Genomic DNA, 27368 nt, shown 5'->3' on the forward strand with positions numbered 1-27368 from the left:
TCAAGACTCTTCAAGCAGCTTTGCAGAAAAGGCTTTATGATTACCTCAATGGAAAGGAGAAAAAGATGTCCAACAACCAGGAGTTGTCATAGATGCTCTCAAAACTTGAGCCAACTATCCTCTGTACACCATATGTAATTTTGAGAGAGGGTGTCACAGAGTTTGGGAGGAATGTTTAGTATTATTTGATTTTATTATACTACCTCAGTAAATATTCCTTTCCAAACACTAATTCAATTTGACTGATTACTTGATGTCAACTGATAATCATGGTGGGGAGGGGAGCACACCTGTGGGGGCTTGTGAGCCTTGAGTCCTCAGGACCCAAGCTGACAAGGTGAATGTATTTCCAGAAATTCTGGAGTTTTTGTAAATATTAGACCATTAGACCATTGTAGCTATTCAGCTAGAAGAGACCATAGAAGTCATTGAGTTCAACTTTCCCTACCTTCATTTTATAGATGAAGAAACTGATCATCTCTGAGGCTTCTTCTAGCCTTATTATTCTTCAATTATAAGCTCACTGCCTATAATATCACATCAAATATAAATTTCTGGAAATTAATATTCAACTCATTTCCTCCTTGAATCTCTCACATTCGATTTCATTGCCTGTAACATGTGGTAAAAATTATTTGTGGTAAAGATTAATATTGAAAGTTTTAGCTGAATCATTTGGGAGGGGCCACACCTGGTCCACCCTGAGATTGCACATGCTACTGAGAAGGTTTTGAAGGACCTCCCCTTTTGAGGGAGGAAACACTGAACATGACTGGAAGGGAGGGAACTTCTGGTAGGAGGGGCGTGTTCAAAAGTTTGTGCTTTTTTAGCCTGCAAGGAGTCTGGTGGCAGTTCTGGACCTGGAGGAGGCTCATGTTTACTGACCGGGGTTTGATGAGTTTTAATTAAGAAAAATCCTAAACTCCTTTTAACTAGCTTAATTGGGAATGCTCTGGGATTGCATAGGCTAAGCTTAGAATTAAGACTATCTATCTGTATTTCTACTTCCTTATTTCCTTAATTGGTTTCACCTTTGTGGTTTAATTAATTCCCAAGTAATAAAATCTGATCCTTTATGAACTAAAGCTCAGAGGCTCCTTTTATTATTGGCCTGGGAGGAATATATAAAAAGGAAAGTTCAAAGGGGAGATTAAACCTAAAAGAGTCCCTCTTATTTCTGGGACCCCAATATTAAGGGAAGTCACCCTAATAACGCTCATATATCAAATTTTGGCCCTCACAGAGTTGAATTTATTTTGTTCCAATTTGTTAGAACAAATTGTATTGTATCAAATCAGTTTCTCTAGATTTTATTGTCCATTACTGTCCTTTGGATTTAAAACTGTCAAAGATATTCCTGCAATATTTGATGTGTATCCTTTGCTGCCCATTAATATCTTGGTCATATGTTTTCTTTTTTGTACATCTGGCAATATGGATCCAGGGCACTGCAGTCAAAACTGACTGTAAGCTCTATGATAGTAAACACTGAGGGGTACCTGGGAAGTTCTGGAATCCTGGGTAGGGCATAGTGAATAAAGTTCTAGACTTGAAATCAGGAAGACCTGTATTAAAATCTTGGCTCAAATACTTACTAGCTGTGGGACTCTCACCAGACATTTAATTTATCAGCCTCAGTTTCTCATTGGTAAAATAGTGATAATATACTTCACAGGGTTATTGTGAGATTGAAATGAGATTATATATATGTATATACATGTATCTATCTATCTATCTATCATCTATCTATCTATCTATCATCTATCTATCTATCTATCTATATCCCTTTTCAAACCTTAAAGTATTAGCTATTCACATCATCAATACCAATCTTCATTTATAAAATTCTTTTTTTGGGGGGGGGCAATGAGGGTTAAGTGACTTGCCCAGGGTCACACAGCTAGTAAGTGTCAAGTGTCTGAGGTCAGATTTGAACTTAGGTCCTCCTGAATCCAGGGCCAATGCTTTATCCACTGCACCACCTAACTGCCCCCATTTATAATTTTTTTTTTTTTTTAGTGAGGCAATTGGGGTTAAGTGACTTCCCCAGGGTCACACAGCTGATAAGTGTCAGGTACTCCTGACTCCAGGGCCAGTGCTCTATCCACTGCACCACCTAGCCGCCCATAAAATTCTTAATGAATGAATAAATGAAAAAAAAACCCTATCAAATGCTTACTATATGCCAAGTACTGTATAAAGTGTTGAGAATAAACATAGAAAAAAGTGAGACATTCCCTGCTGTCAAAGAGCTCACACTCTAGTTGGGGGAGATAAAAGATAAAAAGAAATTTATCTACAGATGAGAAGTTGGAAAGGCCTCAAAGCCCTAAGGGTAAAGGCATGAGGTGAATGATAAGTATATATTTTTTAAATCCCTCATAAAAGTCCTGTGGAATAGGTAGTGCATACAAATAATACTCATTACTATCCTAATTTTACAGATAAACTGAGGTACAGAGAGGATAAACTAACTTGCTCACAGTCACATGATTAATAAGTGGTAAGACTTGGACCAGAATTCATGTTTTCTGGCCTCTGGTACAGTATTTGTACTCTATCCTTCTAGCTCCATAGTGGTTCAGATAAAAGAAAAGAAAAATTAGTGTAAGGGTGGGAAATTCAGAAAGAGTTTTAAATACTTTCCAGAAAAAAAAATTGAAAGAAACCAGAGGAGAGAGGGGACACACTGTCACTCCTAATTTTCCAGTTTCTTTTTCTGTACTTTTCCCAATTTTATGTGGAAATTATAGTCTATACAGTATTTTTTTTGTGTTCTTAAGTTAACCAAATGGCTTTCTAGTTCTACAAGGTGCTTTTAAAAAGGAGAGAGGAAACAGACTTTTAAAAAAAAAACGGCTCCCCCCCACCAATCTCTTGCTCTCCTCCAGAAATGTAATTAATATATGTTACCAAAGAGAAACTGATGCCTTGTGGGCAAGAATTGCTACAATAGATGGTGGTGGAGGGAATGAGCTCTTAACTTATCATGACACATTTTTTTCTATTTCTTTAGTTCAAGAAAATTTGAAGAACATTGGCAGAAATTTTCTTTAAATGAGAAATTGGGTCTGTAACCAGAAGAAATTACTATTCAATCCTCACTCTACTATTTTACTCTTTTAATTTTCTTTTTCATTTTAACCAGATCAACAAACAATAATCAGCTCTTTGACTCAGCTGTGGGTTAAGGAAGTGCTTCATCTGGCTCCCGGGTGATTTGGTATTCAACATCAGTCCTTAGCTTGTAATGCATACAGTCAGCTGTTCCCTAACTGGTAAACATTAAAGTCAAAAGAAACCCTTGATTTACTTTCAGAATCAATCAACTTTAGCAATATGCCACCCTTCTGTGAGGTGATAAGAGGCTTAGTAAGATAAAATTACTGTGCTTATTCAGAGAGCTAATCTCTGCATGATTAATTGCAGCATTCTAAAAAAATGAGAGAGAGAGAGAGAGAGAGAGAGAGAGAGAGAGAGAGAGAGAGAGAGAGAGAAAGAGAGAGAGAGATAACACAAACATATTCTAGCCCCAAATATTGAAGTGCAATAAATGATGAAGCAGATTGAGCAAGGAAGTCCTAAATTCAAATCTGTCCCTCAAACACTTGCTTGCTGTGACCCTAGGCAGGTCACTTAAACTCCCTCACCCTCACTACCTTTTAGGAACACTGGCCCATGTGTTCTGGAGCCATTAACAGTTCAGCTCCATCCTGAAGGAAATCCTTCTCTGCCAGCTTAGTGTTGCCCAACCCTGTGTGCTCTTATTATCAACTAATGGTATCCCTCTTCTCCTGTCTTAAGACTTTGGCCAAGCCCAAGCTCTTTAACTAAGGATTAGTGAAAGAGCGGACAGCTCCAACCTCCTTTTAACCCCTGTAAGTTCCTCTGGAGGACCAAATCTCTGGAGTTGTTCTCCACCAGAGGACTCTCCATCCCAGGAGCATCCCTTCCCCTGTCTGAGACAGTATGTACTGAATAATTTAGGAGTGCTGAATAAATCTTGATGTGTGTGTGTGTGTGTGTGTGTCCGTGTGTGTGTGTGTGTGTGTGTGTGTGTGTGTGTGTGTGTCCTTTTCCCTCTGCCTTCTCTTCCTCTCAACTCAAGTAGAGTCAACAGAGGCAGGACAGACTTCATCTGTAAAATGAGAGAGTTTAGACTCAATAGACTCTAAGGTCCCTTCCAAAGCTAAATCTATGATCTGAAGTAGTTATTGCCAGACTTCAATTTTCTGTGTAGTTGATTCTAAAATCTATATGTATCAAACTCTAATCTTTATCCCGAGTTTGTGTCTTGTATGTCTCATACTGAATGACTCATGGGTGCATCTTAAATTCAACAGATCCCAAACAGAACTCATGACCCCTCCCCCAAGTATATTTCCAAGTTTCTTATTGTTGAGAGAGCTGCCATTTTCCCGATACGATCTCTGAGTCATCCTTAACTTTTTACTCACACTTACCCCACATACAAGTGTTATCAAATATTATTGTTCCTACCTTCACTGATGTTGTGTCCATCTCTTTCTCTCTGCTCATACAGACACAACCCCTCACTGTCTCTTTTTGTTTGTTTGTTTTGGGGGAGGTAATTGGGGTTAAGTGACTCACCCAGGGTCACACAGCTAGTAAGTGTTAAGTGTCTGAGGCCAGATTTGAACTCAGGTACTCCTGACTCCAGGGCTGGTGCTCTATCCACTGTGCCACCTAGCTGCCCCCTCACTGTCTCTTAAAATAGCCTTTGGATTAGTGTGCCTTCCTGTAGTCCTTCCCCATTCTAATCTGCCTTTCCATTTAGCTGTCAAAGAGATTTTTTTCTGAAAGTCCTGGTCTAATTAACTAAACTCTGTCATTCCCACCCACCTCCCTTTCTCCCCAAACTCTACTTGCTCCTCATTGCCTCCATGATCAAATACAAATTTCTCAGTTTGGCATTTAAATATCTTCACATCCTGTTTCCTTCTTACCTTTGCAGTCTTCTTACACTTTACTTATTTCTACATACACTGCAATCCAGTCAAACTTGCTTCCTTCTTGTTCCTTCAACATGATATTCTATCTTCCAGTTATGTGCATTTATACTGTCTGTCCCCCATGTCTGGAATGCTGGAATGGTTTTTCTCCTCATCTATGTCTCCTGGCTTTCCTGACCTCTTTTAAGACTCATCTCAATTCCCACATTTTGCAAAAGGCCTTTCCCAGTTTCTCCCCCTACCCCATTCCTGGCACCTCCCCTCTTACATTACTTTCTATTCTCTCTTTGTCTCTCTCTGTTTCACTGTCTCTGTCTCTCAGACTCTATCTCTTTCTCTCTCTGTTTCTGTCTGTCTGTCTCTCCCCCCCTTTCCCTCCCTCTCCCTCTTCCATGTACACACATACATACATATACACACAAAAATTCTATATGTATGCATATATACCCTCTGTATACATACTATATATACCACGTATGTATATACATGCACATGTACACATATATGCACATACATCTATACATATACACATCTATACATATATATATATATTTGTTGAATAAATAAATGAGCATTCTTGTGCTCTCATATAATTCCTGCTTGTGGTCCTGGGTGATACCAGATAAAGAAACACATTTATTTAAGAAGTGAGTGTCTATCTAGCCTGATGGGAAGAGAAAGGATCACTGGGTTGTTCTGTTATTTGGCAGTGTTCGGCCCACATTTTTTTTTTTTACCTTAAAAGTTTAGATACCCTTGAAAGAGACTTTGGACTTCTCTCTGTGTTCTCATGGATTAGCACTAAAGTAGGACACCCAGGAAGCTAGAAGTCTCTACATTTTTATCTTCAGAATGAAGGCACACAGGTCTTTTTGTCTCCTCTGACTTATTGTTTCTGTTTGTAAGATGTGGAGAAAACCACTTGTCACCTGCCTTACCCCACTGTGATGTGAGAATTGCTCAAAGAAAAATGATATCAAGCATTATTGCCCATTGAGTTAATAGTTCTTTAACTGAACCAATAATAATATATAAAAATCTTATCACCACAGAGTAAGCTGTGGTGTACTGAAAAAAAATCACTGCATTTGTAATCAGGACAACTGGGTTAAAGTCCCTGTTTCTCAAATTAGTAGCTCTATGACTTTGGACAAGCAATTTCATCATTTGGGGCCTCCACATGTCTATTTGTAAAACAGAGATAATGTTATTCCTTCACAATCTTCCTCACAGGGTTGTTATGAGGAAGGTATCATGTTATAGACACATGTGCTATAATTACAGTCCAGATTCCCAAGTGATTTGGTTTTTAGGTAATCATTCTACACTACTTTGAAAAAGATATAGTTAGACATATGCCATATGAGTAGCTACCAAATATGATCTATAGATCTACATTCACCGGACCCCATTTTGAAGTATTGATAGGCAGCTTCAACAAGGAACCGTGTCAGGGTCTCATGTCTTTTCAACCCTGTATTCATTTAATGAAATTCAGCTAGGTGGTAAAAAGGATAGAGTTCTGGACTTTGAGTCTGAAATAATAACAATAATGATAACATGATGATGTTATTAGCTAGTATTCACATAGTTCTTTGAGGATTGTAAAGTATTTTCCACATATTATTTTATTTGATGTTTGCAATAGATGTAGACAGGGTGTAAATGCTAATACTATATTACCCTTTTTATGGTTGAAGAAATAGAGGTCAGGAGATGTTACATGACTTGTCCATGCTCACACAAACAGTACTTGTCTGAGGCAAGATTCAGACATAGGTCCAACATTCTATCTACTAAGATACAAGTTCAAATACTGCCCCAGACACTTAAGACTGTGTGATTCTGAGCGAGTCTCTTAACCTCTCTTGGCTTCAGTTTGTTCACAAGTAAAAGGAGGATAATAATTACCTCCCAATAATATGAGGAACAAGTAGATAACATGTAAAGAACATGGTAAATTCTCAAGTACTATTTAAGTAGTGAGCATCTAGGTAGCACAATGAATAGAGCACTGGGCTTGGAGTCAGGAAGACCCGAGTTCAAATCCAACCTCAGACACTTAGCAGCTGTGTGACTCTTGGCAAGTCACTTAATCCTATATGCCTCAGTTTCCTCATTTGTAAAATGAGCTGGAGAAGAAAATGGCAAACTGCTCCACTATCTTTGCTAAGAAAACTCCAGATGGGGTCAGAAAGAGTTGGATACAACTTAACATGTCTGAACAACAACAACATTTATCATCTTCATCCCTTTTACTCTGATGTTGGCACCCATTGTTTGCAGCCTCTATATCACATCACTTCCTCTTTTTGTCTCCTAGCACAGAGCCCCTCTTGTTCCTTGAATAGCTTTAGAGTAAGAGAACATTAGAAGATCTTTAGAAGCTTTGGTAGCTAAAGTCCAAAGGGAGCAAAGAAACTTGATAATTATGATTGTTGTCAAAAGTGCATATGGAGCCAACTTAATGCCAGTTTGACAAACCACTTTGCATATGGACCAAAAGAGAAAGCGCAGGATAATTTCCCCATTATTGAATTCCTATCAGCCAGAACGTATATTTTTCGATCTTCTATCAGTAGATGATAGCCTCTGAAAATCATGTGGAAATAAAGATGCATGATGAGCTCACTGCTCTATATTATTTCCTCTTGAAGACTAGATAACACATGAGGTGATATGGGTGGCTTTGGAAAATTTGTTTTTTGGTTTTGCTTTTCTGCAGGTGCACAGAAAAAACAAGCCTTAGGAGATCAGAATATTTGAGACATGCTGCTTTCTTAGAGCGGTCCTCTACAGTAATTTAAGGCAGCTAATTTCAGAATGAATTCTCTTGGACCACCTCCCTTGCCTCAGAAAGGAAGAAGTGGAGAAAGGAATAATATAATTTTAGAGTTATAATAGGAATTGAAGTTGTAGATTGTAAAGTTACACCAACATGACACGAATCTTTTTATATGAATGAATGGTGAATGGTTGATGGTTGAAAAATCAGTTATTAATCACCCAATATGTTCTGTGCTATTTGTGTCTCATTTCTCTAAAACACAGTAATACACCTGAGGACAAGGACCCTATCTTCCTTTTTCCATAGCCCTACGAAAGCTGTTATAGTCTTCAGTGTTCAGCTTACCAAAATTATTTATGAGGGTCATAGAAAATGTCCGGAGCAAGGGCTGAGTGGAAGAGGGATTCCTTAGAGCTGATGAGGTCAAGATGTACCTGTTTGTCGATGACCTTCTTTTGATTGCATTTAGCTTTAGAATACTATAGGGCCTTTCCAATTATATTCATGGTTCATCTAAAGCAGATGTTCTTACCTTTTTTTTTGTATCCTGAATCGCTTCGGCTGTCGAGTGAAGGCATCAGAACCCTTTTGACAAAATGTTTTTAAATGGACAAAATAAGACACTTAAGAATCCAGTGGAAACCAATTACATCAAAATAATATGTGTAATAATAAAATCATGAATTTTATAAGTAAATATATATGCCTACATATGTGTATATGTGTATGTCTCTATATATGCATGCATGCATATATGCACAGACCCCAGATTAAGAACACCTGCTTTAACAAATGGTACAAGCAAATAGGCGCGATCCACATGAGAACAAACAAGTGGATAAAGAATGCATATTGTCAGAATAGAGCTTGAAGGTAGATGAGCACCCAATTGAGTTCATTTATCAACTAAGCTACTTTGTCCAGGAAAGTCCAATGGACCATGACCTGGGCCCAGAATATTCGACTGGCCCCAATCTGATCCCTGTCACTAAAACCCAGTTAACCTGCCCCCTATAAATATTCTGGTAATAATAAATGCTATTTACCATGGAACACTACTATCTTAGAAGGATCAGAATTGTAAATGCCTCAAAAATCAATAAAAATTCATGGCTCATAAATTTTGAGGTAGAAGGAAGATTGACATGTAAAAGGTACCTTAGAAATGATCTAATCCAATGCTCTCATTAAAAATAAAGTTATACCCATGCTTTTTAATATATACTACTCCTTCTTCCTCCCCTCATCCCTTCAGTGAGCCTCCCCTTATAACAAAGAAAACCAGTTAAGTAAAAGCAACCGAGACAGCACCTGTGTCTGTTAGTATATCACCTACAGTTCCCCATGTCTTCAATGAAAGTAGAGTGGTGCACTTTCTCATCTGATTTCTGAGGCCACAATTGGTCATAATAATTACAATTACAATATACAATTTACATATATAATATCCAATTACCACATACATTATTTTAGTCATTGTGCATATCATTTTCCTGGTTCTTCTTACTTTATTTTGCATCAGTTTTTTATAAGCATTTGTTTATTTCTCTGAATTGCTTATATTCTTGTTTCTTATAGTGTAATAGCATTTCCATTACATTCACATGCCCTGATTTTCTCCGTCCATTCCCCAAATGATGGACACTGCTAAAAATATCTTGGTATATATTCTGAAATCTTTATTTTTGTCTGATCTCCTTAGGGTATATTCCAAGTACTGGGTCCTCTGGTGCAAAAAGCATGAACAGTTAAGTGACATTTCTAGCACACTTCCTAACTGGTTTTTGGAATTATTGGATAAATTCACAGCTATATCCCTGTGGATGTGCTTGTCTGCCTACAACTCCTCCAACACTTGACTATATCTACTTTTTTGTCAACCCTATCAGTTTTCTGGTCACAGGATAAAACTCTAGCCCAATGCCCTTGTTTTACAAATGAGGAAATCGAGGCCTAAATGTTTTGCCCAGGATTATCTGCAGAGAAATGGCGGTCAGAATTTTATCCCAGCTCCACTGATTCTAAAGTCATGGCTTTGAATGGCTCTTTCCATTGAGCCATGCTACAGGTGGAAGTGGGCTGTAACATGTTACTAACATTATCGATTAAATTGGAAAGAGGATGACTCCCCTCCTTCCCTCATATGCCCTGTGATCCAGTCACATGGGCCTGCTTGCTCCTCCTTGCACATGATAATCGCTTCCCTACTTCAGGTATTATTAATGACTGTTCCTTATGCCTGGACTTGCCTCCCTTCCTTGGAGTCAGCTTGCTCAAGTCCTGCTTTTGTCAGGAAGCCTTTTCACATCCCTTCATAATCCTAGGGATTTCCTTCTGAGAACACCTCCAATTTATCCTGTCTATAGCTTGTTTGGGCAGATAGGTGGCGCCATAGTGCACAGAGTACCTGGCCTGGGATCAGGAAGAATCATCTTCCTGAGTTCAAATCTGACCTCAGACACTTACTAGCTATGTGACACTTGTCAAGTCACTTAACCCTGTTTACCTCATTTTCTTCATCTGTAAAATGAGCTGAAGAACGAAATGGCAGTATCTCTCTCAAGAAAACCCCAAATTCGGGACAGCTAGGTGGAGCAGTGGATAGAGCACCAGCCCTGGAGTAAGGATGACCTGAGTTCAAATCTGGCCTCAGAGACTTGACACTTACTAGCTGTGTGACCCTGGGCAAGTCACTTAACCCAAATTGCCTCTCAAAACCCAAAGAAACAAAAACAAAAACAAAACAAAAACAGAAAACCCCAAATGAAATCATGAAGAATAGAACGCAACGGAAAAATGACTGAATAGCATCGTTATTTGAATGTTGTCTCTCCCATTAGGCTGTGGGCTCCTTGAAGACAGGGGCTATTAATTTGCCTTCCTTTATAACCCAGCACTTAGCACAAAGTAAGGACATAATAAATGCTTGTTGACTGAATGAATAAAAAATGCAAATAGCTGAAATTTTGCAATGGTGTCCAGAAAATATTAAAAGACCCAGATGAAGGCATTCAGTATATGAGACATAGCCTTTGTGGAAGATTCATGGAAAGACATTGACAAGAGTTGTAGTGGACGACAAAGTATAGGTAGGCTGTGAATTCCACTGATGGAAGGAATACCCACAGAAATGCGGTAACCCATTCACCAGAGTAGAAAATAATAATTAAAGATGACTACTGTCAATAGTTATAATAGTAATTATAAGTTGTACAATACAGAAGAGAGGCTGTTGGAGATGACATCAGGACACCTAGGCTTGAGTCTAACACTGATGCTAACTATGTGGCTTGGTTAAGTCACCTGACTTCAGTGAAACTCATTTTTCTCATTTGATTTCAAAAGGTGGGGGGATATACTTGTCCTTCATTTATCATAAGATTGTGGGGAGTGATCTATTTAGCAAACCATAAATCACTATAAAAATGAGTAATTGTTCTTAATGTATTAGGGTCTTAACAAGCATTTGCTAAATTGAGTTAAATACTAAGAAGGAGAAGATGTTTTCTACCTTTTAAAACCATATGATTGGGGGCAGCTAGGTGGCGCAGTGGATAAGCACCAGCCCTGGATTCAGGAGGACCTGAGTTCAAATCCGGCCTCAGACCCTTGACACTTACTAGCTGTGTGACCCTGGGCAAGTCACTTAACCCCAATTGCCTCACCAAAAAACAATCAAACAAACAAAACCTTATGATCTAGTTGGGAAGATGAGGACCGTCCCCATAAAATAATTGACTGTAACACAAGACTTTAGTTCCAAAGTTCCAAACAAGTGAGACAGCCAGGAAGTCTCACATTAGGAGAAAATGAGATTTATCATTTCTCCACTAGCAATGGTCTGAAGTAGGGAAGGGAAACGCCACCCTAAATTAGAGTTTCAGAGAAAGGCCAGATTTGTAATCTTTTTATTTACCTTTCTCAGTCCCCTGAATACAGCTTTCTCCCAGTAAGCCTGGCAAGCCAATTATCAAGAAACACTGTGATGTATACCGGCCTCTGGGACAGATCCATTCCTGAAGTTTAGGCCTCTCTGGACTCAGTGTGCTTCATGGGGCATCAAATCTTCCTTGGGAGATCAGTAGGGTGACCTTATCCTTTGGTCCAGGGCTTTCATCTTCCATTACTTTCTATCATGGATAAGTGGGAAAAGCATTGGACTGACAGGTACAGCTTGGCTACCCACATCTTCTGTCACAATAACTTTGTGACCTGCAGCAGATCACTTCTTTTCCCAATCAAGAGGCGCAAGAAATATCAACAACTAGAGTGTTGCCATCACTCTTCCCACTCTCAATTACACTAATTTACCCCAACATAATTTATTCCCAAAGATCAATAATTTTTTTTCCTTGGGTTAAGCACATTCAGTTACCCAGCTATAGATTATTGTTATACATATTTAAGAGCAGCTAGGTGGTGCAGTGCATAGAGAACCAGTCCTGGAGTCCGAAAGACCTGAGTTCAAATCCAGGCTCAGACGCTTACTAGCTGTGTGACTCTGGGCAAGTCACTTTACCCTGCTTGCCCTGGTTTTCTCATCTGTAAAATGAAGGAAATGGCAAACCACTCAAATATCCTTGCCAAGAAAACCCCAAATGGGGTCACAGAGAGATAGACACAAGTAAAACAGCTCAACAGCAACATGCATGTTTAACCTTTGATTAATATTTTCTCTCTGTTAAATCACGAAATCCTAGGAAATAATGACCATGCTTTGAAGGTAGTGGCTAGTAATTTTGCCACTCTGGACTTTTATTTCTTCATCTGACAATGGCAATAACAATGCTTACAACCCCCTTCTTATGTAGCATGGTATAATTAAAAAAGGCACTGAACTTGAAGACATTGGCTCAGATCTTGGGTCTGATTCCTACTAGCTATGAGACCTAGGACAAGTCCTATTACCAGTTTTAGCCCTTATATTTATTTGTTGAATTGAATTAATTTGTTCATATATAAAATAGAGAAACTAATACTTTTATCATCTACCTTAAACAGTTGTTATGGGAAAAGTGCTTTGTAAGCCTTGGCATGCTTAGAGAAATATGTAAATTATATAAATATATGTACACACATACATATATGTGTGCATGTATATACATACACATGTTCTATATATGTATACAAAGATATTCAACATACATGATATATAACATACATGCACCTATATGCTTATAGAGATATGTAAATGTATATGTATATTAGAGGAATATGTATGAGTAAAATATTTATAAACTTTCTTTTTGAAAATGTTATTGGTGTCTTTTGTTTATATATCACCTCTATTTCCCAATATATCTCTTCCTTCTCTCCTGCCCCAGAAGCTATCCCTTAAAACATAGGAAAAAAAGAAGATAATAAAGCAATTCAGCAAAACTAACTAATGCATCAGTCAAATGCAAAGATATATGTAGTATTTCACATACACAGTAATTCTACCCCTTCTACTCAGTCTGCCCCACAAAGAAAGGAGGAAAGTGTGGTACATTGGAAAGAACACTGGCTCTGGAATCAAAGGACGTGGGTTTGAATCATAACTTTGACTTATAGGACCTATATGACCTTGGGCAAATCATTTTACTTCCCTGGGCCTCAGTTTCCTCACTTATAAAATAAAAAGTCAGACTAGAGGTCCCTTCAATTTCTAGAGAGATGATCCTATGATGGTATTTCTTCACGACCCAGCTGATGTTTTTTTAAAGTTCTGCAGCACTCAGTTTAGATTTACTGTATTGCTATTCTTTCCATTTACATTGTTGTAGTCATGTATATTTGTTTCCTTCCTTCCTTCCCTTTGTATCTAATTCAAATAAAACTTCTCATGCCTTTTGTATTATACTTAGACACTTTCAAAGGCCTATGACTCCATTGCTGTACTCATTCTACCCCTGCTCTTACTTACCTAGAGACATAATCCTTCATAGACTTTTAAAGTTGCTATGTTAAAAGATATCATTACTATAGGTGGCCAAATCTCTGATGATGAGTCTCTCCACATTTAAGAAAGGATGGCACATTGTGGCCCAGACTTGAAGACAGTAGACTGTCAGCACTTTGAGGGACTTTTGACTTCTTTTGTATCCCCAGAGCTTAGCACAGTGCCTGCTTAATAAATGTTTATCAATCATTTAGTTGAAGCCTTTCTAGCTTGCTAAAACGTTCCTTGGCTTGCACTTTGCAGACCTGGCTTTTGAGAACCCAGACTCACTTTCATGCTATGATAAGGCAGCAGGTGAGGGCTTCAGACTGAGAAATGTGAGCTCTTCTTGTGTTGGTATTTCCTTTATTCAGTAACTCCTCATGGTACCCACACTAGTACACTCTCTAGAGTGGGTATTCAACAGGGGCAGCTTATAGAGTGACTTTTAGATGTCCTTTAAATATTTCCTCACTGCTGCCAATTACTAGAGCTAATTATTGCCTAAGCCAGAAATTTGCTCTTGCATAACTCATCCCTCTTGTTGTTCTTGCAAGGAGAGTCAGTGGACTGACTAATTGTTATACTCTGATTTTTTGGAAAAGGCTGCTGCCAAAGAGACTCTGTTTGGATTGTGAGATATCCATCATTTCTATGGGAAATGAGTGTGGCTATTATGAAAATGTCATTACAATTTCAGTCTGAGATGCAACTGGAGGGACAACTGAACAGAGTCATTGTGAATGCTGTACTAATACCAAACAAGGTAAATTAAAGGTTGTTTTCTGTTTCAGACAATAATATTTTGTTATCATGAGAATCAGATGCTCTGTTTCAGGGTAGAATATGCTTCTGAAATAAGGTCAGGGGCACAACCTGAATTGTTGAAAACACTTTCTTTTTGGATTGCAATTTTTCTCTCTAAATTTACCCAGTCCCCAAATTCCCCTCTGAAATAATGATGGTCTTCCATTACTATCTAAATGTGATCACTCAAATAGCTTTTCTGTGAATTTGAAGTTTATCAAATCACAGTTATTGTCAAGTTTCAATAGCACCTAGTAGACTATCTGGTGAGAAATTATATTGAGTCAATTATTTCTTTGTTCTGTGGTTTCTACTTAGTCTGATAATGTTTTTCAAGTTACATGCTATTACAAGTAGTTGGGCTTTTCTTTCATATTGAGTATACTAGAATGTCTTCTTCATAATTTTGGACTTTACATCCAGATACATTTTTCTTTTAATTTAATAAACATTTATTAATCACCTACTATGTGGCAGGCCAGGATGGGGATAAGGAAATGAGTAAGACAGTCTCTAAGAAGTTTTGAACCTAAGTCTTTCTCATTTCTTCTCCTCTTCTTGGACTGGAACATAGGTAATAAAAGGAAGAGAAGACAACAACGACTATTCAAAATAGAACATGATAAAGGCATACTAGAGGTATAAACCAAATGGTATGAGAGATTTGAGGAGAAAGAGCTCATATCTGGCTGATAATGTGCTTGGCTATGAGGAAGTATTTGTGTTGCCATTCTCTTGACCCTGTCTACCCCTAGATATATTGCCTTGTATTATTGTTCCCCCCCCAGCATGTTATAGATTTCAAAGAACAGAAATATTATTGCATCCACTTCGAAGTTAACTACAGGTTTTTATGAACAGCATGCAAGCTACCAGTGGACAATTCCCTCAGACAAAAGCTTACCAGAAGACACGTGTTTTTTCTCATCCCCATGGTTGGGTCTCAATCTCAGTCTATTTCTGAGGAATGAAATCCCATATATAACTGAAGCTCAGGAAATAGCCCTGTACAAATCAGAAGCAGCTGCTGGAACAGTGGATAGAGTGTTGTGTCTGGAGTCATGAAGACCTGTGTTTGAATCTGTCCTTAGATATTTACTAGCTATGTGCCCCTGGGTGAGTCACTTAACCTCTGTCTCAGTTTACTCAACTATAAAATGGGGATAATAATTGCTCTTACTTTACAGTATTATTGTGAGGATCAAATAAGATAATGTTTGTAATTTAAAAAAAAATACACTTAGTATAATTCCTGGCACATGGTGGGTGCTATATAAAGGCTAATTCCCTTTCTTTTCTAAAGGGCAGATGTGGGAAGAGTTCTTATAGCCAAGAATAAGTAATTGCATAACAAGTATATCAGGTAAGAGTATTAAATGTAAATATTGAAGAAAATCCTTTTATGTCAAAAGCTGTAGGTACTCAAACCATTTTACCTGTTTCTATATCCTCTTATTTGGGGAAAGGCCTGGTCTAGTCCACACTTTCTGTCTGTCCAATTTTCCTTGAAAAAATACCAGGATCACTTGGACTTGCCTCCATTGCCTCACTTCTCAAAACCTTGCAATCTAACGTTCATCCTTACCACTTTACTGAAAAAGTCACTAATAAGTTTTTTGAGGAGCAATAATTTGAGCTTCATATTTATGTTTCACTCTTAAATAACTAGGAAGAAAATACCTTTTCAAAATTGACTTTTTTATTAAAGGAGTCTAAAGGAGTAAGTTAAACATAAGTGTCACAATTTAAATAAACCATGGGATATGTGGAAGAGTAACATATGTTTCAGTGTGGAAATGAAAAATTAATATTCTAGAGATGGGGGGGCAAAAAGGCAGATCATTTGGTTTTTTAAATGGCAGGTGGCAGAGAGCTTTTAGGTGTAACTTCCATCTAAAAGTGTGAAGATCGAATGCAAGAAGGGTTTTTAAAACACTCAGTTGCTTTCTGCCAGTATTCTCCATTGCAGGATGGATTTCCTAAGATTGCTTAGGAATCCAAGAAAACTTGTCTTCCTCATATAATCATACAAAGGCTTGTCCCTTTGAGAAGGATTGATTTTTCACATGACAGTGCGGGCTTAGGGACTTGGAAACAGGCCACATATTTTTTGTTGGGTGAGCCATTAAGATTTTACTAGGTAAGGGCAAAGGGGAGAAAGATATAAGACAAAGATGAGGCCTGGTTTGTAAGACACCTGGTGGGTTGGGAACATACCTTTCTCGGTCTGAAAGAACAGAGACAATTGACTTAGATGGCCTGGTGTCACTGATAGTATCAATGTCTTTTAAACCAAGGGTTTTCAGGACCATCGAGTTCACAGGTGAACCTGGTCGCCCCTAACAAGCAATGGGTTTCTCTTGACATCCTTGGGATGGGGAGGTAGGGGAAGGATCTGTGTAGCAGAGTACCCTCTATCTTCCCATTTTCTTTTTGCATTGTTGATACATCTTTAGACTTAGGCTGGTCTATTTTGCATTGGCAGTTTCTTGACTCTCTTCAAGATATTTACCTAAAGTGAAATTCAGGTATTGTTGGAGGCAACTGTTTCCTTCATGTGACCTAGCAAGTTCTTCCTCTTTGTGTAACAGGGTGTCTCAAAGCTGCTCATTTCTAGAGTTTTGAGGATAGTTAATTCTCTTCCCCAGCATTGTCTTCTGGGCCTAGAAATTCATTTCATTGCCTTGTTCCTATGTCCATAGTCCTTGTGAGTATTCTCAGTTGTAAAGGAGACCAGAAACCCAGAAAAAGACCTTTGTCTCCCTAGAAATGTCAACACTGGATTCTGATATCAAGGTAGAATAAGTGCAATTACAGTTAAATCTCAATTAGTACAAATAATGAGTTCCATGGAGTGGTCGTTTTATTTGATTTAACCAGCATATGTCCATTAAACTGGGACCAATTATATACTTTTCATAATTATAACTTTGAATAATGTGAATTTGAATATACCTGACTAATTCATGAAACTCATTATTCACACTAAGTACTGCTCTTGGCACAGTCAACTGTTGCTCATCTTGCTGGGGCCATGGGAAAGGCAGCCGAGAGAGCACATTTCCACAAATAACTTCTTAATTGCAAAATCCAATGACATTTGCTTAGTCTTCATGCTTCTTGACTTCCTTGCCTCATTTAACCCTGCTGATTATTACTTCATCTTGTATATGTTCTTTGTATTTCCATGATGCTCCTCTCCAGCTACTCTTTCTATCTATCCAACTGCTTTTTCTCAATTTCCATTGATCGTTCATTGTCCTCCTCCTACCCCATAAATGTAGGGATCCTTCAAAAGTTCCATCCTATGCTTCTTCTCCCAGTACAGTATTTGAGTGTTGGACTTGAAGTCAGGAAGATCTGAGTTCATAAACTGCCTCAGATACGTATAAACTGTGTGACCCTGGGTAAATCAGTTAACCTCTTTCAGAATCAGCATTCTCATGAGTAAGATGGGGATATATAGAAAAGACATACCACATAGGGTTGTCTTGAAGATCAGATGAGATAAGATATGTTCAGTGTTTTGAAGTGTTATACAAGATGCTAGCTTTTATTTTAATTTTCTCTCTATCTTTTGTCTCTTGGTGAGATTATCAGCTCCTGTATGTTCAGTTATCACTGTTATGTCATTGACATATCCAAACCCAATCTCTCCCCTAAGGTCTAGTATAGCATCTGCCCCCCCCCCCGCCCCACTGTCTGCTAGAGATACTCATTTGGTATGTTAAACTTAACACTGTCAAAAAATGAACTCACCAACTTCCTAAAGCCGCCCCTCTTTTAAATTTCTCTATTTCTAACTATAGCATTACCATTCTCTTAGTCATCCCAGTTCAAAATTTCAGTTATCTTTGATTCCTTGCTCCTTCAGCTCCTACATCCAATTTGTTTCCAAGTACTGTCAAATCTGCCTCCACACCAGCATTCTAATGTATGTATCTCCCCCAGTCATAATTCTACCATCACAGCTCAGGATGTTATGGTCTCCTGCCTGGACTATTGTAGAAGCACCCTAATCACTATCCCCATCTCCAAATCCCTCCTATTCTAATCCATCCTTTACCCATACATCAAAACAATCTTCATAATGAGAAGGCCAGGCAGAAGTTCTTTCTCATTCAAAAACTTTTGTTTGTTTCTCATTGCCACTAGGATAAAATACAGAGATTTCAACCTCATATTTGACGCCATTCATAGTCTGCCTCCAACTTATCTTTACATACGTATTTTAGTCAAATTCCCTTTGCACACCCTATATTCCAGCTAATTGCTCTTCCCTTGTCTTTTTCTACCTGTCTTTTTCCATTTGCTCAGGCCATCTCACCCATTTCTTCACTTGTCAAAATTTCTTTCAAGGGCCACCCCTGGTTCTATACCCTCCATAAAACTTCCTTGACTCGCGATGAAAAATGCTGTCTACCTTTAGAGAGAGGACTGAGAGAGTGTGAATGTAGATGAGAGCACATTCTTTTTCACTTTATTTTTGTGTGTGTTTTTTAGTTGTGTTGCTGTTTGTGTCTTCTTTCACAACATGACTAATATGGAAATATGTTTTGAGTGATTCACATGTATAAAACATGTCAAATTGCCTACCATTTCAGGGAGGGGTGGAGGGAAAGGAGAGAATTTAGAACTTATTTTTTTAAATGAACATTAAATATTGTTTTTACATGTAATTGGGAAAAATAAAATATTAAAAAAAACTTCCTTGATGCTTCAATTGGATTGTAGAATCAGAGCTGGAAGAGATTTTAGTATTCTTTTAATCTACTCTCCTTTCTCCTATAGATAAGGAAACTGGTCACATAAGTAGTAATTGCCAAAACCAGGATTTGAACTAAAATGATCTAACTCCAACTCAAAACACTTTCACTCTAGTGGATTGGTTTTTCTATCTCCTTAAATTTTCTTACAACATTGTATGGAGCTCCCTTTTTTTTTGTACTTATCAAACTCTACTTCACATTATGCTTGTTTTGCATGCCTGCTAAATCCCCCTAATCATAGTAATAGATGACACTCATAGAACATATTTGTGGGCTTACAGACTTTTCTATAACATATTTTGTGTTATTTAAATTATTGTGCTAGACTGGACTTTCTAAAATTATTGCTACTTATATAATAATGGATATTGTGCCTGTTTTGGCAGTAAGCATTTATTAATTAATTAAGATCATATATACCAGAGGGCAGCTAGGTGGCCCAGTGGATAAAGCATCGGCCCTGGATTCAGGAGGACGTGAGTTCAAATCCAGTCTCAGACACTTGACACTTTACTAGCTGTGTGACCCTGGGCAAGTCACTTAACCCACATTGCCCTGAAAAAAAATAATATCATATATACCAGTAAGGAATCAACTGTGTAGCAGTTAGCAAAAGCAGGAGAAATGTCCCAGAAGACCCATGCTATCTCTCACAGAGACAGCACATGGTCTCAAGGCCTGCATACCTAAATACCCATAAGTCAGAAAGACAGCAGAGAAGGCAAGAAGAGAGTAAAAGAGAGTGCATGGAGGGTAAAAGAGAGTGAGCCTTGTGTGGCCAGGGGTTTTATCTCCCTGAGATAGAGATGGGTCACCATACATTGATCTAAGCTAATTGGTTATTGCATCATTCGGTTCCATTGATTGACATGACTTGAGGGTGGTCTCAAGAGGACAAATCCATGTATCTAGGTGCCTTTCTTCCCCTAGCAAATCAAAAGAATCAATCTGCATTCCTTTTGTTCACCTGGGCTCATCCCAGGTACTGAACCTTCTGGGGTGAGGGGGAGAGAGCAACTAAACTAATGTCTGGGTTTCTCTTAGAAATCCATTATTAATAATTATTTTCTCACAGGGTGGTTCTTACAGATATCATCATCCGCATTTTATAGAATATGAAACTGAAGGAGTTGAAGATATCTGCCCAAGGTTATTCCATGAGTAAATGGCAGAGCCAGAATCAAACCCAGACCTCTTGGATCCAAATCAGTATTCATTTTTCTATATCACAGCAACCTCCCTAGTAGACTTTAAGCTCCTCATGAAAGATGCTACATATTTGTTTATTTATTTTTTATCATTGCATTATCAGTTGCAGTGTAGTTACTTGTCTATGAAAAGTACTGGGGCAGGTAGGTGGCTCAGCGGATAGAGCATCAGCCCTGGATTCAGGAGGACCTGAGTTCAAATCCAGCCTCAGACCCTTGACACTTACTAGCTGTGTGACTCTGGGCAAGTCACTTAACCCCAACTGCCTCACCAAAAAAACCACCCAAACCAAAACAAAGCAAAAAAAAAAAGTACTTAGTTTCTGTTGTTTTCAATTAATTTGAATTTGAATGACATTGACTTTTTTTGTTTCACATGTGCTAGATTAGGGTGACTGACAGAAAGCATCTTCTCCCTCTTGGCTGAGTAGAAAAATACCTGCTAGAGATAGTTAGGTAGCACAGTAGATAGAGCTCTTAGCCTGGAATGAGGAAGACCTGATTTCAAATATGACCTCAGACACTTACTCGCTGTGTGACCCTGGGTGACTCACTTAACTTCTTTCTGCCTTGAAGGATTGTTGTATGGCTCAAATGAGATATTTGCAAAGAACTTAGAACTTAGTACAGTGCTTGACACATAATTGGTACTTAATAAATGTTTGTTTCCACTTCCTTTCCTTTGTTGTCCTTCCTCCCCCCTGCCTTTTCCATGGTGGAAATGCATTCCCTGCCCTGGGTTTCAGTTGGATTGGAATAGAAGATGTTGAAGGTTCTCTCCAGCTCTAGCATTTTTTGCTTCTTTGGTTCCAGGTATTCCTTTCAAGATGAGGAAGACATGTTCATGGTGGTCGATTTGCTTCTGGGAGGGGATCTCCGCTACCACCTACAACAAAACGTGCATTTCAATGAGGGAACTGTAAAACTCTATATCTGTGAGCTGGCCCTTTCCCTTGACTACCTGCAGAGATACCACATTATCCACAGGTAAGTCAGTCATAGTTAATTTGGGGATGAACAGAAGAGGACCATGTAATAAGATGAACTTTCTTTTCTGTTTCTAGGTGTTTTGTGGAAGGGATAAGAAAAATCTTCTATATTGAGGTAGAAAGTGCATTAGGTTTTTATTCTGTTCACTAGCAGAGGAATGAAAAGCTTTTTTGTGTGTTTGACATGCCATTTAAAATTTGACGATCGCTTCAGGGGACTTTTTTATTTTAGGGACTATTATTTGGTCAGATCTTGGGCCCAAGTTCCAGCATGTCCTATGCTTCCATAGTGCTTCCTGCCTTTATAGAATAATAAAATAAATGGAGTTAGAACTGGATAGGACCCTAGAGGTCATCCAGTCTGACCTTCTATAAAGAAGGAAACTGAAGGCCAGAGGGGGAAGTTACTTTCCAAATGCATAGAAAAACCAAGATTTGAAACCAAATCATAGGATTAGAGATTTAGAGGTAGAAGGGACCCCAGATGCTATCTTGGCCACTATTCCTCATTATATGGATGCAGAAATGGAGATGAGGGTGTTAAGTATCCCAGCTAATAAATGTTGGGGGAGGAATTTGAATCATAGTCTTCCTACTTGAAGTCCAGCATGCTACCATTCTACTAGGCTTCCTTTGCTATATTACACTAAGCCCTCTGGTGCTCTTTGATTAGAGGTTTTTGGCCTAGAGGTCATAATATAGTAATTTTCAGTTCTGTCCAACTCTTTTTGACCCTATTTTGTGGTTTTCTTGGCAAAGATATTGAAGTACTTTTCCATTTCCTTCTCCAGCTCATTGTATAGAGGAGGAAACTGAGGCAAACAGGCTTAAGTGACTAGGCCAGGGTCACACCATTAGTAAATGTCTGAGGTGAGATTTGAACTCAGGAAGAAGCATCTTACTGACTCTAGACCTGGCACTCTATCCACTGCACCACCTAGCTGTTTTAAAATTTGAAAGGTAAAAGGATTAGCTATGCTTAACTTGGCTCCAGACAGCAGAACTAGAGACTTTGGGTGGGATTTACAGAGAGACAAATTTTGACTCAACATAAGATGAATCTCCCCAGAAATGATAAGCTCCCATGAAGTGAGCTATATGCTCACAAGCCTCAAGAAGGGGGCATGTTCCCTTGAAGTAGATACCGGATACCCATTTGTCTGGGATGATATAGTAGAGATTGATGTTTGAGTACAAGTTGGACAAGATGACCTCTGGGGTCCTGGTACATGGTCATTCATTGTAAATGGGAAAAATTTTTATTTTTATTTATTTAATATTTATTTATTGAAATAGGCTAGATTTCAATGGTTCAGAGATTCAATGAACATAAAAGAGAATTTATATTTTCTAAGATCAGAAAGAAGATTTCAGGTCATGCAGTTTAACCCTCACCTGAAGCACGAGTCCCTTCTATACTATCTCTAAGTGGTCATTCAGCTTAAGCTTGAATAACCATAATGATGGGAGATTCCTTGGTTTCACATTTTTAGGAATGACATTGAGAAGCTGGAACATGCTGAGAGAAGAACATCTAGTATGTTGAAGGAGCCTGAGCTTATCCAACATAAGGATTGATTTAAGTAGCCAAGGAAGTTTATCTTAGAGAAGTATAGATTTAGAGAATATATGAAAGCTGTCTTCAAGCATTAGAAAGGTGGTTTTATGGAAGAGGGATAGATGTGTTGTGCTTGGCCTCAGAGGGCAGAACCAGGAATAATTGGGGGAAAGCTGCAGAGGGAAGTTTATGCTTGATTTAGGGGAAAGAAACCCAAAAGTTGACCCAAATTAGGTCTATCCAGAAGTAGATTGAGTTTTCCCAGGAAGTAAGTACTGGATGACATGCAAGACTAGGCAACAATTTGTCAGCTTTGATGTAGAGAGAATTCTTTATGAAATATGGGATAAGGGGGCCTTGAGTGTCCTTCAAGTTTTTGTGATTCTGGACAAATGAATCTTATCAATTCCTTCCTCATTTTTAAAAAAAATATTTTAGTGAGGCAATTGGGGTTAAGTGACTTGCCCAGGGTCACACAGCTAATAAGTTTTAAGTGTCTGAAGCCAGATTTGAACTCAGGTACTCCTGAATCCAAGGCCAGTGCTCTATCCACTGGGCCACCTAGCTGCCCCTTCCTTCCTCATTTACATATATACACATGTATATACATACATATATGTATATATAAATGTATATATATGCTTAAATATATACTTAAGCATATGCTTAAATGCATACATGTGCATATACCTATATATATATCCACCTATCTATCTATATATCTACCTATCTACATATAGAAATATGTGTATATATGTGCATACACATATATATACACATACAGATATGAAAGGAGATAACTGGAAATATCAAATCACTTTTTCAGACCAGTGAATGGTGAGGCAGAGACTCAAATACAAATAATCTTTTCTTCTAGTCTAATAGTCTTTCACCAATATTATATTTGTCCCCAAAGAGGTCCCCATCTACCCTAAGAACGTTGTTCTTTCTGGCCCTACACCTCCCTCACCATCCTCATCCACAAAAATATTTGGCAGGGATTGATTCTGAAATCAAAAGAAAGGAAGTTAGTGACCCAGAGGATTTAGATCCTTCCTCCTCTCACCCAGTGAAACCCTTTTAAGACTGGGATGGATTACCTTGGGGCATGGAAACCTAGGAAAACCCCTAGATGCACCAAGCACCTGTGGTCATGAAGGCACAAAATGTCATAGAAAGAGTTCTGGTCTTAGAGTAAGGAAGACTTAAATTCAGGTCTTACCTCTGATATATATATTAGCTGTGGAATATGGGCAAGTCATTTAATCTTGGAGTTCCCCAGGAAATTTTCTAAGGACCTAAGTTCCAGATGAGTTGCTGATCTATGTCGGTGGAGGGAGTTTCCACACCAGATGATCCCCAGCTGTCTGTTTAATTCAATTCTTGCTGTTCCCTTGGATCTCCAGCCTTTACTGTCTCACCTATATTTTCCCCCTGGGCCTAGGTCTGGTCTTCTGATCATCCACCTCCCGATTTTAGTGTAAATGCATCAGTAACTGGGTTCTCTGTCATAGAATCCTTCCCCAACAGCTCAGCTTAGTAGATACCTTGCATGTTGAGCCTGTCTTAGTGGAGAGGACACTGGCCCTGGGGTCACTAGCAGATCTGAGGTGGTCTTGGGCAAGTCCTTTAGCCTCAGTCATGTTCAGCTTTATCTTCTATGAAAAGGGAGTAGCAATGTAAGAGAATTATTGAGTTAAGTATTAAATAAGAACCATTTTTAGAGGCACATTGTAAGCTTTGAACTGCTAAGTAAATGTATATTCAACATCAAAATTCCACTCAAACAACACTAAGCACTAATTTTGTACAAGGCACTGTGCTAAGTACTAGAAATCCAAGAGAAAAAAACCAAAATCAGCCCTCGAGATGAAATTTTATTTTAATTATGTTTATACAAATTATATAAAACAACTTTAATATTGATATTTATAGCTTGGATTTATTTATAGTATTTTCAAGTTTGAAAAGGGCTTTATAAATATTATCTCATGTGATCCTCACAACTCTCCTAGGAAGAAAGTACTATAGTTATTCCCATTTTACAGATGAGGAAACTGAGGCAAACAGAGGTCAAGTGACTTGCCCAGAATATTATGTAAATAAGAAGTGCCTGGGGTCAGATTTGAACTCAGTTCTTTAAATCCAGAGCCAGTGCTTTGTTGTCTGCACCACCCAGCTGCCTCTAACAGGGGACTTTCTACAGTGTCAAAAGGGAGAAGATGCTTTCTCTTTTTCAGGCAAAACTCCTCTGCTTTCTACCAATCATCCTGTGCCACCTCATATTACTAGTGTTGTTCTTGTGATTGTTCCTGAATCTCCTAATTCCCGGTATAACATGCTTTCTATTACCTCACACTGCCTCCCTTGATCAGCCTGACCAGCATCAGATCTATCATCTGTGATTTTCCCTGCCCTGGGGATGCCTGTTTATAATAGCTAAATCATCAAATTCATACCAAAGTAGATTTGAAAAGCCAATTCTAAATTGCTTGGAAAGCAGTGGCCATAAACACCTTGGGGCCAAAGAAAGACTGCAGATGAAACCAGTGATAGTTCTGCAAGTGGGATATATTTTCTCTGGTTTTCTACAAATGTTTCAAAGCATTTCTTAAGGGTATTTCTATTTAGATGGACACTAACATCTGTGCCATTTGCCCTAAAGCTCTGGTTTTGATTTGAGAAAAAAATCACAGCAAGAGATTTAAGTATCTAATTGACTGTACATTTTTAAAGCCCACAAAGTGAACAGGGCCCTTGTATAGAATGTTTCTAAAATGATTTACTTGCAAAGGACTTTCACAAATCACAGGATCATTGCTGCAGAATTGGAAGGGACCTCAGAGGTCACTTAATCCAACTTTCTCATGGTTATATATAAGGAAACTGAGACTTAGGCAGTTTAAGTCACTTGCCCAGAGTTGTATGGATGCCAGAAGCAGGATTTGAACCCAAATCAAGTCATTTAGAGGAACCTATTGCATCTAAGTTATAGTCTTATCTAATATCCTTTAAATCTCTAGTCATGGAAGATCCCTTATTTCTATAGGTGTTTTTTTATACTCTTCATTTGGGTTAGAATCATTGAATCTTAGAGTTGGGAGGACCTTGCAGGTCAGTGGATCAGACACAAACATGACACCATAGTGTCCTGGGCACTACTTCCCAAAAAAACTCCCATGACCCTAAGACTTTGACATTCACAAAGTTCGTTCTTTACAATAACCCTGCAGGGAAGGTAGTATATTATGTTTCCAATTTTAAATCTTGGGAATCAGGGTCCTCATGGTTCAGTGACACTTTCAGACAGCTTGAGGCTGCAGAACATACAGACAATAAGTATCAGAGCCAGGATACCAACTCAGGGTTCTTGATTCCAAGTCTGGAGGTCTTTCCACTACAACAAACTTTTGTTTGTGATTTTGATTTTTGTGGGGCAATGAGGGTTAAGTGATGTGCCCAGGGTCATACAGCTAGTAAGTGTCAAGTGTCTGAGGTCAAATTTGAACTCAGGTCCTCCTGAATCCAAGTCTGGTGCTTTATCCACTGTGCCACCTAGCTGCTCCTACAATACACTTTCAAGGTAAACCCTTTTATTGAATTGGAGATTGACTTTTATAAATTGACTTTTATACATTTTTAAGTTGACTTTTACAAGTACATCTTAGAAGTAAGTCCTTTATCAGAAAAATTTTCTGCAAAGATTTTTTCCCTATCAAACTGCTTCTTTTCTAATTTTAGCTGTATTGGTTTTTTGGGGGCAAAACCTTCGCAATTTTATGTTAATAAAAATATCCATTTTACCTTATGTGATTCCCCTCTGTCCCTTGTTTTGTCACAAATTCTCTCTGTATCCATATATCTGATTTGTAATTACTTCCTTTATATTCTAATTTGTTTGGAGTTTACTCATTTTGAGCTTAACTTGGTATATTGTGTAAGATTTTGGTCAATACCTGATATCTCCCAGACTTTTACAATCAACAATGTTTGTAAAAACTAAGTCTTAGGGGGCAGCTTGGTGGTGCAGTGGATAAAGCACCGGCCTTGGATTCAGGAGTACTTGAGGTCAAATCCGGCCTCAGACACTTGACACTTAACTAGCTGTGTGACCCTGGGCAAGTCACTTAACCCTCATTGCCCTGCAAAAATTAAAAACAAAAAACAAAACTAAGTCTTATCTTTTTTTAAACTCTAATAATCTTCAGTGATGTTACATAGTTGTGAGTTATGAGTTACTATAATCTCTGAAATTAAGGATCGCCCAAAGGATAATGTAGTAATCACATAATTGATATGAATTGGCTTTCAACTAGGAGTAGGGGAAGTGGACAACAAAGTAGAGATTAAAACTGG

At 38.3% G+C, this 27368-nt stretch overlaps 1 protein-coding gene across 1 annotated transcript in view; it reads left to right on the forward strand.

Annotated features, from left to right (window-relative positions):
- STK32B (serine/threonine kinase 32B) overlaps positions 1 to 27368 on the forward strand; it is a 373335-nt gene that overhangs the window by 211923 nt on the left and 134044 nt on the right. Inside the window, exon 4 of the mRNA XM_043971280.1 lies at positions 21279 to 21452. Within this exon, the coding sequence (XP_043827215.1) occupies positions 21279 to 21452 (174 nt within the window). The remainder of the gene's footprint in view (positions 1 to 21278; positions 21453 to 27368) is intronic.

Source organism: Dromiciops gliroides, chromosome 6 (assembly GCF_019393635.1).
Source record: "Dromiciops gliroides isolate mDroGli1 chromosome 6, mDroGli1.pri, whole genome shotgun sequence".
NCBI classification, from domain to species: domain Eukaryota; kingdom Metazoa; phylum Chordata; class Mammalia; order Microbiotheria; family Microbiotheriidae; genus Dromiciops; species Dromiciops gliroides.